General features: G+C 38.9%; 2 protein-coding genes across 3 annotated transcripts in view; both read left to right on the top strand.

Moving 5' to 3' along the window:
- The first annotated feature begins 216 nt into the window (after positions 1 to 216).
- LOC119408439 (neuronal acetylcholine receptor subunit non-alpha-2) lies at positions 217 to 7,410 on the top strand. Of its 2 annotated transcripts, none has more exons than XM_037675264.1 (6): positions 217 to 292; positions 1,569 to 1,714; positions 4,363 to 4,407; positions 4,563 to 4,672; positions 5,943 to 6,855; positions 6,944 to 7,410. In XM_037675264.1, exons 1-6 carry the CDS (start codon positions 217 to 219, stop codon positions 7,115 to 7,117), a joined length of 1,464 nt encoding a protein of 487 aa, XP_037531192.1. In that variant the 3' UTR covers positions 7,118 to 7,410. The 2 variants fall into 2 exon arrangements, with proteins under 2 accessions (XP_037531192.1, XP_037531190.1); XM_037675262.1 differs by having other exon boundaries at positions 1,563 to 1,714.
- An 8,203-nt stretch (positions 7,411 to 15,613) lies between these two features.
- chrna8 (cholinergic receptor, nicotinic, alpha 8) overlaps positions 15,614 to 16,681 on the top strand; it is a 23,561-nt gene continuing 22,493 nt past the window's right edge. Inside the window, exon 1 of the mRNA XM_037675261.1 lies at positions 15,614 to 15,683. Coding sequence (XP_037531189.1) covers positions 15,614 to 15,683 — 70 coding nt within the window. The remainder of the gene's footprint in view (positions 15,684 to 16,681) is intronic.

The following is a 16,681-nucleotide window of genomic DNA, read 5'->3' as shown; positions in this document are numbered from 1 at the left end:
CTCCTCCTCCCCCCTTTCCCCCCGCTTCCCAGAACGCCCGGACAGGAGTCGCATCACACGGACAGCGAGACCTCGCACCGAGACGTCGGGCTTCTCGCGGGGGGAGGGGACCAGCAGGTGGAGCGATGGTTTTCTGCAGAGTGTGATGGAACCACTGGGGTTCGGTTCGAGCGAACAGAGGACTGTCAGAGCTCTCATCTGGATCAGAACGTCACGATGGAGTTGGCGCTTCTCCTCCTCTTCCTCCTCTTCCTCCTGTCCGGGTGTCTGCCGTCCCAATCTGCTGTCCCCGGTGAGAAACCCCCCCACATGTGTTGCTCTCTGAAGCTAATGTTATTTCTTCTAACAATATGCTGTAAAGATTCAATTAACTCTATAACACTACTATTCAAACATCATGTCTTCCTGTGAGGCGCCAGATGTTTTCAAAGTTAAAGTTACATCTTTGATTGCAGGGTGGACTAAGAAAGTTTTGTATGAAACTTGATGGAGAGTTTTCATTTCTCAAAGAACAGGGACAGAAAATCAGTGCTTGCATCTAACAAAAGGCATTTTGTTTAGTTTTTTTTTATTGAGATTGCCAGTCCTGCATGAATCAGAAGAATGTGAAGTTCAGACAGGATAACTGAGGTCAGGATTCAGCAGACTTTATATTTATTTACAGATGATTTCCATCACAGAAACCAATCAACCAGAGATTAAATCCTCTTTTTCCTCAGAAAATCTCCCATCTCTGATATCATTACAGCTGTATGGGTGATTTTAGTCTTTAGAAAACATCAAATGTTTCTCTTTAATCATTCTTCTTAGTGAGCATCCAATAATTATCTGTTGCATCATATGCGCGATAAAAATAATAAAAACCAATTTGGTCTAAATCAATGTTGAATTCAGCTGTCTTGTTGTTGAGGTCACCTTCAGCGTAACCCTTCTTCAAAGTACAAACCTGCCTTTGCTCAGCTCTTTCAAAGTAATTTCTGTGAAAGTGTTTTAAGCAGGCACTATCTTACCTGCTGCAGATAGGTTTTTGAGTGGAATCCGGTTGGAGAAAAAGAGTTTAATTCGGCCTGTAGGCTAACAAGCTAACAGCTCTGAGTTAATCGCTGCTGCCTCAAAGATTTCATAAAGGTTCATGAAAGTCAGGGTCCCAGTTACTTTTTTGTTGGATGTAACTGGGACCCTGTGTACATAATTTCATTCCACCACATGTACCACATGTGGTGCGAACGACAAATAAAGAAACTTTGACTATAACTTTGCCGCCAGTTTCACGTTGCAATATTGTTCTGGCAGACATATTAGGAAAAGTCACCATCTGTGCAGGAAATGCTAAAGCTAGCTGCTGCTGCTGCTGCTATTGGGGTTTGCAAATAGTTGTAGGTATCCATGTAAATAACTGTGCCATGCAAAACAGGCAGTGAACAGAATTCCAGGAAATACTACCAAATCTTTTAAGACCCAAGTTGTTTTCCCTCATTATTAATAAAGAGCTGATAAATGTGAGGAGGAGTTCAAGTAATAATGATGCTTGTTACCTTCCCACGCTCCCCCTCCTCCTCCAGCCCCAGATAAGTTTGTGTCGTTGGCTGAGATGGAGGACGCTCTGCTGAAGAACCTGTTCCAAGGCTACCAGCGCTGGGTCCGACCCATCCAGCGTGCCAACGACACCATCAAAGTCCGCTTTGGTCTCAAGATCTCTCAGCTGGTTGACGTGGTGAGAAGACACCTACGAGTACAAACACACCTGTTTGCAACTCCTTTAAAACAAATAATATATACAGTATTTACTGCATCTAAACCAAACGAGACTGTTGTGTAACAGAGTGTCCACAATCTGTTTTCTCCCCAACTGTTGTAATACAGTTTATCCCAAAGGATGTATGTGAAGTAATTTTATTAAATAAACAAAAAGTACAAACGCTTATCAATTAAAATTTAAATAACAAACCCTAATGCACTGAATGGTCAACTCCTTCAGGTCTTATATGTAGCCGAATACTTCGCCTATAAATAATTCATTCATTTATTTTAAAAGTCCTGAAAATAAACTAAATTTTCCTCATTAACTTAATAACTAAGATCATGCTGAGCGGTTTAATGCACATTTTAATCAATAAATTGTGTGTTTGGTGTGATTGGGGCTGTTTAAATGGTTCTGTTTGTGGGGAGCAGTGACTTCTTGTGGTCTAAAAAATAAACTGCAGCCAAGTGGATGCCCTCCGCTTCCTAACTAAACAAACAGACGAACAAACAACCAATAAAGGTTTAATTTAGAACCAGTATTAGTTTCTCCTCAGGACTGCTAACAAATCAGTGCAAAATAGTGAGGCTGATAGGAAAAATATCTCAATAATTCTAGATTATTTACTTGTTCAGGTTGTAATAATGCAGCACACATAATTTCTGTTTTTGAGATTGGAGATTTGACACAAATAAAGCCATAGTTTGTAGTATAATCTGGCATTTTCTTTTTGCAAGTAGAGTAACTTTAAAAACTCCATATAAAATTTCAATAAATATATGGCTCTTGGAATGAAATAAATCAGTGCATGTGGGCAATAAGACTAGCCATTTTAAATGAATTACCATTATTTATACATTTACCATCATGTGGAGGTATGAACCAACAAATAGCAGATACTGGTATACAGATTATTTCCCCCTTATCCTTAAACAATGAGTATAACCACGAGAATAAAAACACAATTTAAAACAGAAATTTTGGTATCACTTGACAATAAGGCTCCACTTATAGATGGCTAATAAACAGTTTATAGATATGTTATTAGTTCCTCTATAAACACTTTATACATCATGAATAACTGCTTATTATGCATTAATTAAGGGTGACAGAGAGAAAACTGACACATTTCTTTCCAATTAGAGATCCAAATCTGTTCACCTATATATTTAATCTAGAGTTGTTATATTAAACATTTCAGACTAAGTCACTACCTTGTAAGCACAATAAGCATTTGTAAACCTATTTCTTTAGCATATAATATTGTACTTTATCACTGCATTATAAGTACATACAACTAATATTATATCCTAAAAATAGGTTTACCAATGCTTATTGTGCTCACAAGGTAGTAACTTAGTCTGAAATATTTAATATAACAACTCTAGATTAAATATATAGGTGAACAGATTTGGCAAGAAACTGGACAGTTTTGTCTCTGTCACCCTTAATTAATGCATAATAAGCAGTTGCTAATGATTTATAAAGTGTTTATGGAGGAATTAATAATGTATCTATAAACTATGTATTAGAAATCTATAAGGGGAGTGGTACCCAGATGTGTAACTCTGAACTGAGAAGTACTGTTCATGTTGACGCAGCTCCACAGTAAGGAGCTCTAAAATATTTTCATCTGCAGCTACAACCATCGCTCTTTTTGGAGTGCTCTTTTAATATTTCAGAAGCTCTCTGTGATGGGCTGAGATGGTTTAAGGTGCTCAAACAGAGGAAACTGAGAACACTAAAGGAGGAAGCACTCTTCTCCATTTGAAATATTCATCTCTTACAGTTATTTGTCACTCCTCTTCCCTCTGCTGGAGAAAACTAAGAATAAATAAATCAGAGTCCTTCAGTTTTTGTTTTTTTGTTTTTTTGTTGTTGTTTTTGGACTGAATAGGGTCTGGGAAAGAGAACCAGCATGAGAGCTAATGGTAAACACAGCAGCTTGGCTCTGCTGTGTTTATCCCCTGGGTCTCCCTGGGCTGCTGCATGGCCCAGTATTAGATTATGGTTCACATCTGGTCTATGTGATCAACCAAACCTTCCAACTCTCCCTGACAGCTGAGACTTGGGCTGCAGCTTTGTATACAATCCTCTCACCTGCCACATTTATCTTTTCATCCTAAAATTCCCTCTACGTGTCAAACCTGCCTTCAGTGGCGTGGAAATAAGCCAACGTTAGCTGCTCCACATCTGTCTGTTCCCGTTTTATTTTGTTTACTATCTGATATCTTTACACTGCTTCAGTTTGGTGCACAGTTCTAGCCTCACATTTATTTATTTATTTTTCATCTTTTTGGCACGGATGAGTGCACGTGATTCCGTTTTATTTAATGGAAAAGTAAAAGATGTTTTACATTCAAGATCATCGTGCAGTTTGCTTCCAGATTGGAAAGTTGGAAATATTTTTCTGTCAAAATAAACACCTATTACAAACCTTACAAATGTAAAAAAAATAATAATAATCTGTCACGAATACAAGTCATGCCCTAAAAGACAAATTATTTGACAATTGCTGTTTATGTCATCCATATTATTAAAGGTTTATTAATATTGTCATTTTTCTTTGAGATGCTGTTCTTGTTTAAAGGCATGATTTTTTTTCCTCTGGTCTATTTTAGGACGAGAAAAATCAACTTATGACCACTAATGTTTGGCTCACTCAGGTAAGACACAAAACTCATGGTTGTTTCATCACAAGCGTAAAATGACAAAGACAAAAAATATGTATCAGTAATTAGTTTATAGATCCACAACCCTGTCAATATATTGCATTATTTTAAATAAACAGTGTTGCTTTGATGTGTTGTTGCATCTGTAGGAGTGGATTGACTTCAAGCTTAGATGGAACCCGGATAAATACGGTGGGATCACCTCCATCAGAGTTCCTTCAGAAAACATTTGGCTCCCAGACATTGTCCTTTATGAGAAGTAAGACTGTTCTTACACAATAACGTGGCCATGAGGCCTTGTTTATGTGAGCTGAACTCAAACCTCGCTCCCTCCCCTCCCTCTTGAGGGTCGTTGTTGGTCTGGTTTTATATGAGAGATGTTTTGTTCACACACATGAAGGTCCAGCTTGGCACTGAACACCTCCTCCTCTGTTTAATGCTGGTCTTTCTCATTTGACCTGTATGTGTTCTTTCACCCAGAAAGGTCAATCATTTGATCATACGGTCAACGATTGAACCTTTGAATTTACAATTTACTCAAAATTTGGCACAAATCTTGTCCACACTGTCCGCTTACATACTTTTTAATTCCACTTAGTTTAGTCAATTCATTCTTACGTACTGTAATATTTATTATAAAAAAAAAAAGGTCACTTGCATTTTCCCCATTCATTTTGACTTTAATCTTGTAAACAATTCAGAACTTTAAAAAAAAATTGTGAGTTTGGATTTGCTATAATGAAAAAGCAAAAAAACCCCCAAACAAACATCAAGTTGTTTGCAGGCAAGTAGGTGAGACTTAAAGCGTCACATCCTTATTGCACTTAATCTGGTTCCAAAAGTACAACATTGCAGTTCCCGTCAACCGGGTCATGCTGCCTTCAGTCCTGAGCAACATTGCGCGTAGTTTTCGTAATATATGGTTGATGCTGGAAAACCAAGGCCCATTGCAAAGATCAGCAAAGGTTGACCTCTAGGAGATACCAACATCACATCACAACCTTACGTCTCAGGTTTTCATAGTTGTACAAAACTTAGCATGTAAAATATGGGGCATATTTACAACCTGGGTTTAAATATTTTATTCGATTGGGTCAGCAGACCCCATGCAGCACAAACCACTGCCTTTAAATCATGCTGTGGCACCTGCCATGCTTAGTTTAGTCATTGTGACAACAAAGTTTTAGATCCTGACATGGTTCCTGCTGGGGGGGAGTGTGTGGCTGAAATACCGTATTTTTCGGACTATAAGGCACACCTCAAATCCTTTAATTTTCTCAAAAATCAACAGCGAGCCTTATAATCCAGTGAGCCTTATGTATGAAAACAGACCTGTTCACTGATGTTGCGCCTTATGATCCAAAAAATACGGAACTGTTTGCACGGCTAACTGATCAAAAATGTTTTTAGTCTAATAGCGTTCAGTTTTCATTTTAATTCTAGTTGCTGTTTTGACTTTTATGGATAGATAACAGAAGTAAACGTGACTGAATCGTGATGAGGTCTTTTCTGACTTTGTGACTCCTCAGTGCTGATGGGCGGTTTGAAGGCTCCCTGATGACCAAAGCCATTGTGAAATATAATGGTGCCATCACCTGGACACCACCAGCCAGTTACAAATCTGCCTGCACCATGGATGTTACTTTTTTCCCCTTTGACCGGCAGAACTGCTCCATGAAGTTTGGGTCCTGGACCTACGATGGGCACATGGTGGACTTGGTTCTCATGGACAACCACGTGGATCGGAAAGACTTCTTTGATAACGGGGAGTGGGAGATACTCAGTGCCACTGGTGCCAAAGGGAACAGGAAGGACGGCTTGTACTCCTACCCCTTCATCACCTACTCCTTCATCCTGAAGAGACTGCCGCTCTTCTACACGCTCTTCCTCATCATTCCCTGTTTAGGTTTGTCCTTCCTGACGGTCCTGGTCTTCTACCTCCCCTCGGACGAAGGAGAGAAGTTGTCGCTCTCCACCTCTGTCCTGGTGTCGCTCACTGTGTTTCTCCTGGTCATTGAAGAAATCATCCCCTCCTCCTCCAAGGTGATCCCGCTCATCGGGGAATATCTGCTCTTCATCATGATCTTCGTCACCCTCTCTATCATTGTTACCGTCTTCGTCATTAATGTGCACCACCGCTCCTCGGCCACCTACCACCCGATGTCTCCGTGGGTTCGCAACCTCTTCCTTCAGAAGCTGCCCCGGTTGCTCTGCATGCGAGGACACACAGACCGGTACCACTACCCAGAGCTGGCTCCTGAAAGTCCTGAGCTGAAGCCTCGCTCTGGAGGTCGGAGGGGAGGCCAAAGGGCGAGCGGCAGCGCCTTTGGACAGACGTCTGACGGGAAGGAAGAAGAGGCTTGGTCCACCATGTTGGAAAGAGCCATCTATTCAGTGCGCTACATCAGCAGACACATCCGGAAGGAGCACTTCATCCATGAGGTGATGATTAACTGCTACTATTTTTAAAGTCTGTGGGCTTTATGTTAACATCTCCTGTTTCCGTTTTGTCTTCTTCTACTTCCTTCAGGTGGTTCAAGACTGGAAGTTTGTGGCCCAGGTATTAGACCGGATCTTCTTGTGGGCCTTCCTTACCGTCTCCATCCTGGGCACCATCCTGATCTTCACTCCAGCCCTGCAGATGTTCATGAAAATCCCTCCTCCGACTACGAACGAGGATGCACCTTCAAACCCGTTACAATAATCACCACTCAACATCTACAATCTATAAACTCTACCAAATGTTTCAAATGAGCGAGAAGAAACCGTTACTGGTCCTTTTTTACTGGAGTTGTTTTGATAATTTGATTTTTGATCCTGTATATAGAATGTCATGTTTGTACAAAGTATATGGAATCACATTTTCACAACAGCACAACACATTTTTTATGGATGAATGAAACAAGATATAGGTGATGGTTAGAGCAGCAGTCAGAAGACATTTAAACACAAATTGAAATTCAGGTCACACGTTCGGCATTTAGAAAATGGGATTTAGCTTAAAATGAAGTAAAATTTTAAATTGGAGCTAAACTTTAATATGGCATTATTGTGTATTTTCTATAACAAACACAAAGAACGTAGTGACCGACTTGATTTATGTAGTAAACTCACAGATTATTCAGGTGTTTTCAGCTGCTGCAGAACAAATGTCCACATTGCTGAAAACTCCACCTAAGATTCAGATTTCAACTACGACAAATTTTTCATTCATTTTTTTTAAAATACATTTTTACCTTTCACTTTTCCAAAGCACACAATTCCTCCTGCAGGCCTGACTTAATAACAGTGTTTGAAAACTCACGTTTATCACGTTCACTACAAAAATGTTTGTGCAAAAACACATCTTTCAGAAATGAACTGGTTTTGTGCTGTTTTTTGTCCCCATTAGTTTCACAAGAGATAAAGAGCTCAATTAAAATGATACAAAGTGTAATGTAAGGACAAACGTTTTATTGCATAGTCTCCAAAAGTACATTATTTGAACTGTAGAGTACTTTATTATAATAATAAAGTTAGTTTAAACGAATACAACTTTAATTGATGGGATTATGGCCATTTTTAAATCACTTTCCATTCAGTACGAACTGAAGTGGTTCTTAACGATGTGTAGAACTTTTGATAAAATAAATAAATAAATGATGCAACAAAGGTAGAAGGGGGAAAATAGTTTGTAGCTGGTCACGCTCCCCAGTGATAAACCAGAACACAAAGCAAACGTTCCTCTTCTGTTTTTGTTATCGCAACATTTTAACATATTTCAAGCTTGAAATACAAGATTTGTGAAGAATGCATGTGATGCAGGACAGAGATTATTTTCAAACGTTAATTAGAGTTTCAAAATGAACAGAGAAGCAGTTCCTTTATTTAATGAACTTTCAGCTTCATAACATTGATTTTGACATGTAAGTATTTTTACACAGCTGTTCAGAGGCTACATTTTTACCTAAAATTTATAAAAGTTTGGGGTTTTTTTACATCAAGAAACTATTTAAAATACACATTCAACACAGACCTAACAGTTAATAAAGCTTCATGAGGCGGTAACTAATTTCACCTTAGATGAGGATAAAAGTTTGAACTATTAAAATCTGCATCATGAAGTTGTAGCTCCTCGCTCTTCCTCTTTACTTTTGTACCTCAGTCGATGTGTCTGACTGTCCAGGTGAGCTTGCACGTTGCACAGCAACTCCACATAAAGTCTGATGTTTTCACTGAAACACAGTCAGGTACAAATATATTTATTAATACGGTATGTAATTTTTGTTTTTAAAAAAAAATCACCAAAAAAAATGCACTTTCTGTCTCATTGCAAGCTTAAACGGATAATTTGGTGTTTTTAAAAATTATCTGTCAAATCATTATGAAGTCCGATCAGTGTTTAATGTAGCTTTACCTAAAAGTATATTTTCAGAATTTACTTAAACTAAACTGATTCCTGAAGAAAATGTTAGGAATCAGACTAGGATAATAAGCTGGGCTTGCTTTATATATAGCTTTTGAGGCTGATAAAACAACTCACTTATTGTCGCTTGTGTGGAAAAAATGCTACGTTAGTTATTTTAAAGCTCTACACTTTTGTATTGTTGATTAGTTTGTCCATATTTCCTCAACTAAACAACGTCCATGTTACAACCACAGAGATATATAAAACAGTGGAGGCACCCGTCACGTGACCTTGTGATTCACTATGGCGGCCATTACCAAAACGGTTAACGTCTGCACTTGGCATTTTGATTAAATAGCTTTTAGTAAGGGCTGATTATGTACAAAATGTCATTGATAACGTGTAATAGAATAAAATATTAACATGGTTATCAAAGTGTAAAAATGCTATATCAATATGTTAGAGAAAAAAGAAAACATTGACGTGACTCCTTTCACAAGTTGATTTAATCTTATTTACTTCAATGTGAATTTGACCCAACCAGAATTGAATCTAATAATAGAACCGTTTAAAAGTATAAAACTAATGTAACTGCTGTTAATTATTATACTGGCTGGCAAATAATGGATTTTGTTGCTGTTATTGCTACACATAAGCTGAATCATGCTACAATTTACAAATTATTAAATAGTACAAGCTGATATTTCATCCAGTAACAATTCATTGTATGCTTTCTTTGCATGAATTCTGAAAATATACTTTTAAAGCTTAGGTATAGCTACTGTACATTAAACACTGATCACTGCAAGTAGCTGTGGCTAGCAGAGCCTAGATGTACACAATTTACATGTTAAAAGTTAGTTTCAAATTCATCAATTAGCAGAAGTCATAATTATTTAATTAGCTAAGATATATTGAAATCAGTGGAAGTCAGTCATTAATTATTGACCAACTTCAGGTCTAGTTCAGATCGTCATTAGTTATACCCATATGTTTTCCTTATATAACAGCTAACTGTTTTACTTTAAACTTTCAGAAAATAATCACTGTCCATACACCTCAATAACTTTTGGATTTTTACCAAAATCAGGATGGCCACCACAGATAATCAACCATAGCCAAGACTATTAGATTATTGAAACCTTAGTCAGATTTACTGATACTGAGCAAAAGTTTGGATGACTGTGCAGCTGAGGGTCATCTTCGACACATAGATCAGGTAAGGATGAACAAAATGTTTTTTTTAAATTAACCAAAATGGCTAAGACGCTGTCCCTTTTAATCACAAGATGACCCCAGTGTAAAAGCAGTGATATATACAGTCCTTCAAGGAATAATTGAACTTTAATGGTGATAATAATAATCATTCATGTAAAATTTTGCGGTACATTCACTTTATGTCCACTAGGTGGCAGTATAATCAAAGCTGAATATTCAGGATTTCATGTGTCTGCAGCAGAATTTTATTTTATTTTTTAAATGAAAGGAGTTAAAAAAAAAAAAAAAATCTGCCAGCTGGAAAAAAAACTGTCACAACAGATACAAAAACGAATGTAAGAAACAAAAGTGGCAAAATAAATGAATGACAATGTATTTAAGCTTCAATGTAATAAACTGTAATGCGAATCATTTTGTGATGTCGATCTAAGAATGACACAATAAATTCACCTCTCATACTTAATATAAGGAAAAATTACATAACCTAACTCAGGATAAAATAATTCAAAGTCTGCTTCTGAATCAAAGATTGAGACTTAAAAAGAAAATAATAAAATAAAAATCAAGTCCCAGGAGTGGTCGTTTTAAATTTCATCTTGCTGAGCTGCAGCTTTAAGTCTCTCCTCCTTTAAAGTTTGAGCTGATGATCTTATGTGACTTTCTCTGTGTGATAAAATATTAAAATGCTGATGCAGCCACACAACATGAAAGCTGAAGGGATGAAAGTTAATTCACGGACAGGACAAAAAGGATTAATCATTTAAATTAATTATGATCTTAAGCATTTTAAGTATGTAGGAGTATATTTTATGTGCCTTTTTTTGCAGATTTTATTCAATTCTTCTTATCCGCCCACGTGTTCAACCAACTTTCTTTGGTTTTCTTTGTGTTTCCATCTCTGACTTCAGGCCTCCCTCAGAGCCAACTATTACCGACGTTCTTCACAGTAAACTCCAAACTGTGTGTGAGAGCTTTGACCTTTCTGTGACGTCCACCAACAACCTGAGTCTCAACCTGAACAGATTCAGACAGCAAGCTGAGCCTGAGACAGCAGAGGACACACAGAAAGTGTTTTCTAACTGAAGACAACATGTTCAGTTTAAAGCACAACAGGAGGGGAAGGTGAAAACTGAAGAAAGAGGATCTGAGGACACTGTTTCTTTTCGTTGTTATTCGCTGGTCCCTTTCAGTAGAAACTTACATGAGCTCAATAAGCAACAGAACGCTGCTTTGTTAGTTTCTGCCTGACGTTATATTTTCCTGAGGCATACCAACGTTTTGTTGTTTCCACATTATACACATGCAAATGAACAGTTTAAAGAAAATGTGTTTTTGCCCCTGTCTGTGTGCACAATTCTCCACTGGTTAACTTTTGGCATCACCTCAAGACGATCGTTGCAGCTAATTGACATTAACAAACACGACAAAGGCGACAACTCAGTCAGTTTTACAGATACTGAGCTGAACCTTGTTGTAGTTGTAGCTGAGCGTCATCCTCAACACATTGTCTGAGCACGGACAGATCGTGTCCGAGACTTTTCCTGGCAGGTGACGTCTGAACACAGACAAAAATAACAGACTGCAGAGGAGCCACATTTTGACTGTATTTTTAATTAATGTCAGAATTAAAGCTTAAATCAAAACTCTTGCTAATGAGTCCTTGAGGCTCAATGAGACTAACCTGTATAAATAAAGGTTGAATGAAAAGCATGTCCCATCCATCCATCTTCTTCCACTTATCCGAGGTCGGGTCGCAGGGGTAGCAGCCTAAGTAAGGAGGCCCAGACTTCCCTCTCCACAGCCTCTTGGACCAGCTCCTCTGGGGGGTGCTCCCAGACCAGCCGAGAAACATAGTCCCTCCAGCGTGTCCTGGGTCTTCCACTGTGTCTCCTCTCGGTGGGACGTGTCTAGAACACCTCACCAGGGAGGCGTTCAGGAGTCATCCTAACCAGATGCTCGAGCCACCTCAACTGGCTCCTCTCGACGTGGAGAAGCAGCGGCTCTACTCTGAGTCTGAGTCCCTCCCAGATGACCGAGCTTCTCACCATATCTTTAAGGGAGAGCCCAGACACCCTGCAGAGAAAACTCATTTTGGCCGCTTGTGTCCGTGATCTCGTTCTTTTGATCACAACCCAAAGTTTGAGAGCTTCGCCTTTTGACTCAGCTCTCTCTTCACCACGACAGACCGGTACAGCGTCCACTTCACTGCAGACACTGCACCTATCCGCCTATCGATCTCACGCTCCATTTTTCCTTCTATGTGAACAAGACCCTGAGATACTTAAACTCCTCCACTTGGGGCAGGACCTCCTGCCCGACCCAGAGAAGGCAAGCTACCCTTTTCTGGCTCAAGACCATGGCCTTGGATTTGGAGGAACTGATCCTCATCCCGGTCGCGTCACACTCGGCTGCGAACCGCTCCAGTGAAAGCTGTAGATCACGACCTGATGAAGCCAATAGGACCACATCATCTGCAAAAAGCAGAGATGCAATCTTAAGGTCACCAGAATGGATCCCCTCAACATCTTGGCTGCGCCTAGAAATTCTGTCCATAAAAGTTATGAACAGAATCAGTGACAAAGGGCAACCTTGGCAGAGTTCAACTCGTAACGGAAACGAGCCTGACTTATTGCCGGCAACGTGAACCAGGCTCTGACACCGGTCACACAGGGTCCTAACAGCCCATATCAAAGGGCCTGGTACCCCATAATCCCAGAGTACCCCCACAGGGCTCCCCTAGGGACGCGGTCGAACGCCTTGTAGACTGGTTGGGCAAACTTCCATGCACCCTCCAGGACCCTGCTGAGGGTGTAGAGCTGGCCCAGTGTTTCATGACCAGGATGAAAATCACACTGTTCCTCCTGAATCTGAGGTTCAACTATCTGATGGATAAGCATGTCCCATGTGCACATATTGATATAAATATTATATGTGACCATGTGCACCAACACATGGCACACATGAATACAAACATGGTTCATAAATAAGTAAACACACCAACATATTTCAACGTCTCTCATATAATCTCATCCTCAAACACCTGCACATGAACACATGTTTCATTTAGAAACAAAATGTGGTTATATTTTTACCAGATACACTTCAAGATTTAAAATGTAACTTTTGTCATTGTTCAAAAAGCTAAAATGATGTTATAATTAATACAAATTTACTACTTGACCAGACTTATTATTCCATTTAGTTCACGAGTGTCCAAAATGTGGCCTGAGGGCCATTTGCGGCCCTTGGAATGATTTTTGCGGCCCACAGCTTCAGTTTAAGAATGGTGTCATTTTGGCCAGCAGAGGTCAATGCAGACTTTCTGCAACTTAGTTGGTAATCCTTTTTTATATGATGTTTAGGTTTAACAGCAAAATGAATGTAACACAATCGTCTCAAAATGAGCAATATCAAGCAAAATACAAACCGTTGGCCATAATACTTTTATTTTAACTTCTTGATACAAAACACCAAAAGCCTTTACTGATTTCTACCAGAATGGAGACTTTTGGATAATAATTCACAAAACTTGTCTAAATATTGATTGACAAAATAATCAAGCAGGAAATTGGACATTGTTAAATGAATATAAAGTAGTATCATCTACATACGAGTTGATCAGGTTTATCAAACCTTTGAATCTGTTGTAGCGACTGACAGCTGGATGATTTTTCAGAACTTGGATCAGCCTTTTGGGCCGTTTCATAGTCCAAAAAACTGATGGACCGCCGTTTTAAAGGACAATTACTCAAATTACGCTTTTGTTGTTTAGAACAGAGTAAAACGAACTTTCTAAACACAAGAAAACAACAAATACAGACCCAGCAAATCAAATAAATCAAATATTTTTAATAAATTCACATTTTTGTGGCCCATGAGGCTTTTGATAGATTTGGCCCACACATGATTATGTTTGGACACCCCTGGTTTAGAAGAAGAAATCTCAGATTCATCAGGTCATTGTGGCCATCAGTCCTCCTGCAGCACTGATGCTCCAACAAACCAAACCTAATGACACCCTCTGATGGAGGTTCATGCACATGCAAGGTAAAGAAAAAGATCAAATAACGGCTCTAATGCTTCTGACATGGGACTATTTTTTGGATCCTACTCCCTTTTTGATTACAGGGAAGAGAACAAAAGAAACCAGGCAGAGAGATCGTTTGGAGAAAAATAAATGCAGCGTTCCTCCTCATCGCCGTGGCTCCCAATTTCTAACTAAAATTATTTATGCATTGGAATAAATAGGTCACTGGATGATGTGCCGGCTTGGCACAAAAATAGGAGACAAATACAACAAAAGTGCAGTTGATGAGCTTCTTTGTGATGCCAAGAAGCAGGAAATTGCAGCGTGACACATGGCACATCTGTATAAACAGCTGTGAGGAGGTGATGTGCTTCATGAGCCGGAGATGCCGTTCCTGAAATCAGTCAGAGAGACGACGGCTGCCTCGCCTTTGCTCAGCTTTGGGTTTTTTTTATTTTATCTCTAAGGGAAGCTCAGAAAGTCTTTCACATTGAATTTAATGTTTCACACTCTGGAAAAAATAATAATATTAATTTGACAACCCGTTATAAAACTAGACAATGGTTTTAAATGCACAACGCTCACAACGGGCATTCATTTAATTTGATTTCTTTGTGTGTCCACTTGAAATGTATTTCACTACATCGTTTCTTTTTGTAGTCCCGATGGCTTTTATACGAGCCTTTTGTATCTTTTGCAGTTTCAACAATAAAAGTTTTTCTTTTTTCCTGTTTTTTTCTGTGGTTTTGAGCAACAGTTCCCAAATTTTTCATTTTTTGACACACAAAATTAAGTCAATAAGTCCCAGAGGCCCCAATTTTTACTGAATAAATACAAACATAGCAAATAAACCACAACAGTTTCATCAACCATTATAATTTATTAATTACTAACATGTTTATTTTTTTAGAACAGTTAAGACTTCTAGCATGAATCATTTGTAAAGTTAATTTGAGTTTTTCAGGACCATCTGTTTGGTTGATCAGGGTTCCAAGGTCAACTTTGGGAAGCCCTGATTCAGAGTAATGAAAAAAATCTGTTGAACAACTCCTTAGAATCAGAATCCTCGTTCACTACTGCACAATTAGACAAAAATCTAAATTTTCTCCAGATCATATGATAACAATAAAAACTATTAATTTTACAAACCTTTCAAGTATCAATTGGGCAAAAAGGTTTGAACTTCTTCCAAAAGTCATGCGTGTAGTGAGGCAATTAAGTGTAAAACTTTAGCTTAAAGGGATGATCTGGTCATTTTTGAAGTGATCTTCTGTTCTGTTCAGTATCAGAGTTGACATTAGTCACAGACGGCACATGATTTGCTTTTTAAAATAGTTTCTTACATTAACAATACACTGTTTGAATGTTTAAATCCCCTGAATATTAGGAGCATGTTAGCACCGACCGGCTGCACCACTGAGCTCCTCACTGTCAGCTGTAGGCTGCCCCCCTCCCTCACCACGTCCCCCCCTCCTCTCCGCCTGTGTTCATTCCAGCAGAGAGTCGCTGCAGAGTCCATGTTGTGCTGAAGCACAGACACCAGCAGAGTTTACCAGACCAGCGCCAGGATGCGGTGCCACAAGTTCTGGAGCTCCTGCTCGGTTGGATTTTATATTTGGACAACGATCCTTTTCAAAGGTAGGAGACGAGTTCTGGATCACAGAGGCAGACTGCAAGCTTTGCGTTTTCAGATTATTGGTTAAGAAGCCTTTCTTCTTCTTTGACAGAGAAAGTTTCTTCACCAGAATTTTGAATTTAAGTCAAGATATAAAGCATTTTGTCCTCAACAAAGTCAAGTTTATTTACAGTTTCATGCTGGAAGGATTAAAAATGAACTTTTACTTGTTTTTATTTCAAATAAAACTTAGAAGAACTTCATATCTACAATTTTAATACGATGTGTTAAATCTTAGCTTTTAAGGAGTAAATAAATTCCCACACAGTTCTTTTCTAACGTGTTGAAATGTATTGGTGTTACCTCTGTTGTCAGTGGGAGCCTGCAGATTAGTTTTATGCTCATTTGTGTGTAACGTGATGTGCATGAATGGGTCTATAATTCCCGCCTAAGCCCCCATTCCATCATCATCATCCACATCATCGGGAGCAGCAAAACATCTGTAACATCTGGCTTGTTCACTTAGTTTCTCACAGAGAGGCTTAAAGCTGTGCTTTCTAACTTACTATCATGGTTGAGTGTGTGCACACACACATGCTGAGTTTTCCATCAAGCAGTCCTACTTTTCTCTGCCCTGGCCTCCTCACCAAAACCAGTCGAGGTCACGCTGCCCAGGAGGAAACAGACACAGAGGAGGGATGTCAGAGACCCCAACGAGTAAATGGTAAACTGTTTGCTACCTGTGATAACAGAGCTCTTCTGTAACATTGTTGGAGGTAACGCTGTACCCAGTAAACTAAGATCATGTTTACAAATAATGAAAAACAGATTTTTTTTTAAATCCTTTAAAGATAATTCTAAAAATAAGTTTCCAATAAAGTGAAAACTCAATGATCTCTAAAGTCAAAATTAGCCTAAATTAATTGATGGGATGGATGGATGGATGGATGGGTTGATAGATGGATGGATGGATGGATGGATGGATGGGTTGATGGATGGATGGATGGATGGATGGTTGATG

Source organism: Nematolebias whitei, chromosome 4 (genome assembly GCF_014905685.2).
Source record: "Nematolebias whitei isolate Nwh7 chromosome 4, NemWhi1, whole genome shotgun sequence".
Lineage (NCBI taxonomy): Eukaryota > Metazoa > Chordata > Actinopteri > Cyprinodontiformes > Rivulidae > Nematolebias > Nematolebias whitei.
The sequence above is the reverse complement of the archived record's forward strand: the minus strand, read 5'-3'. Positions and strand labels throughout refer to the sequence as shown.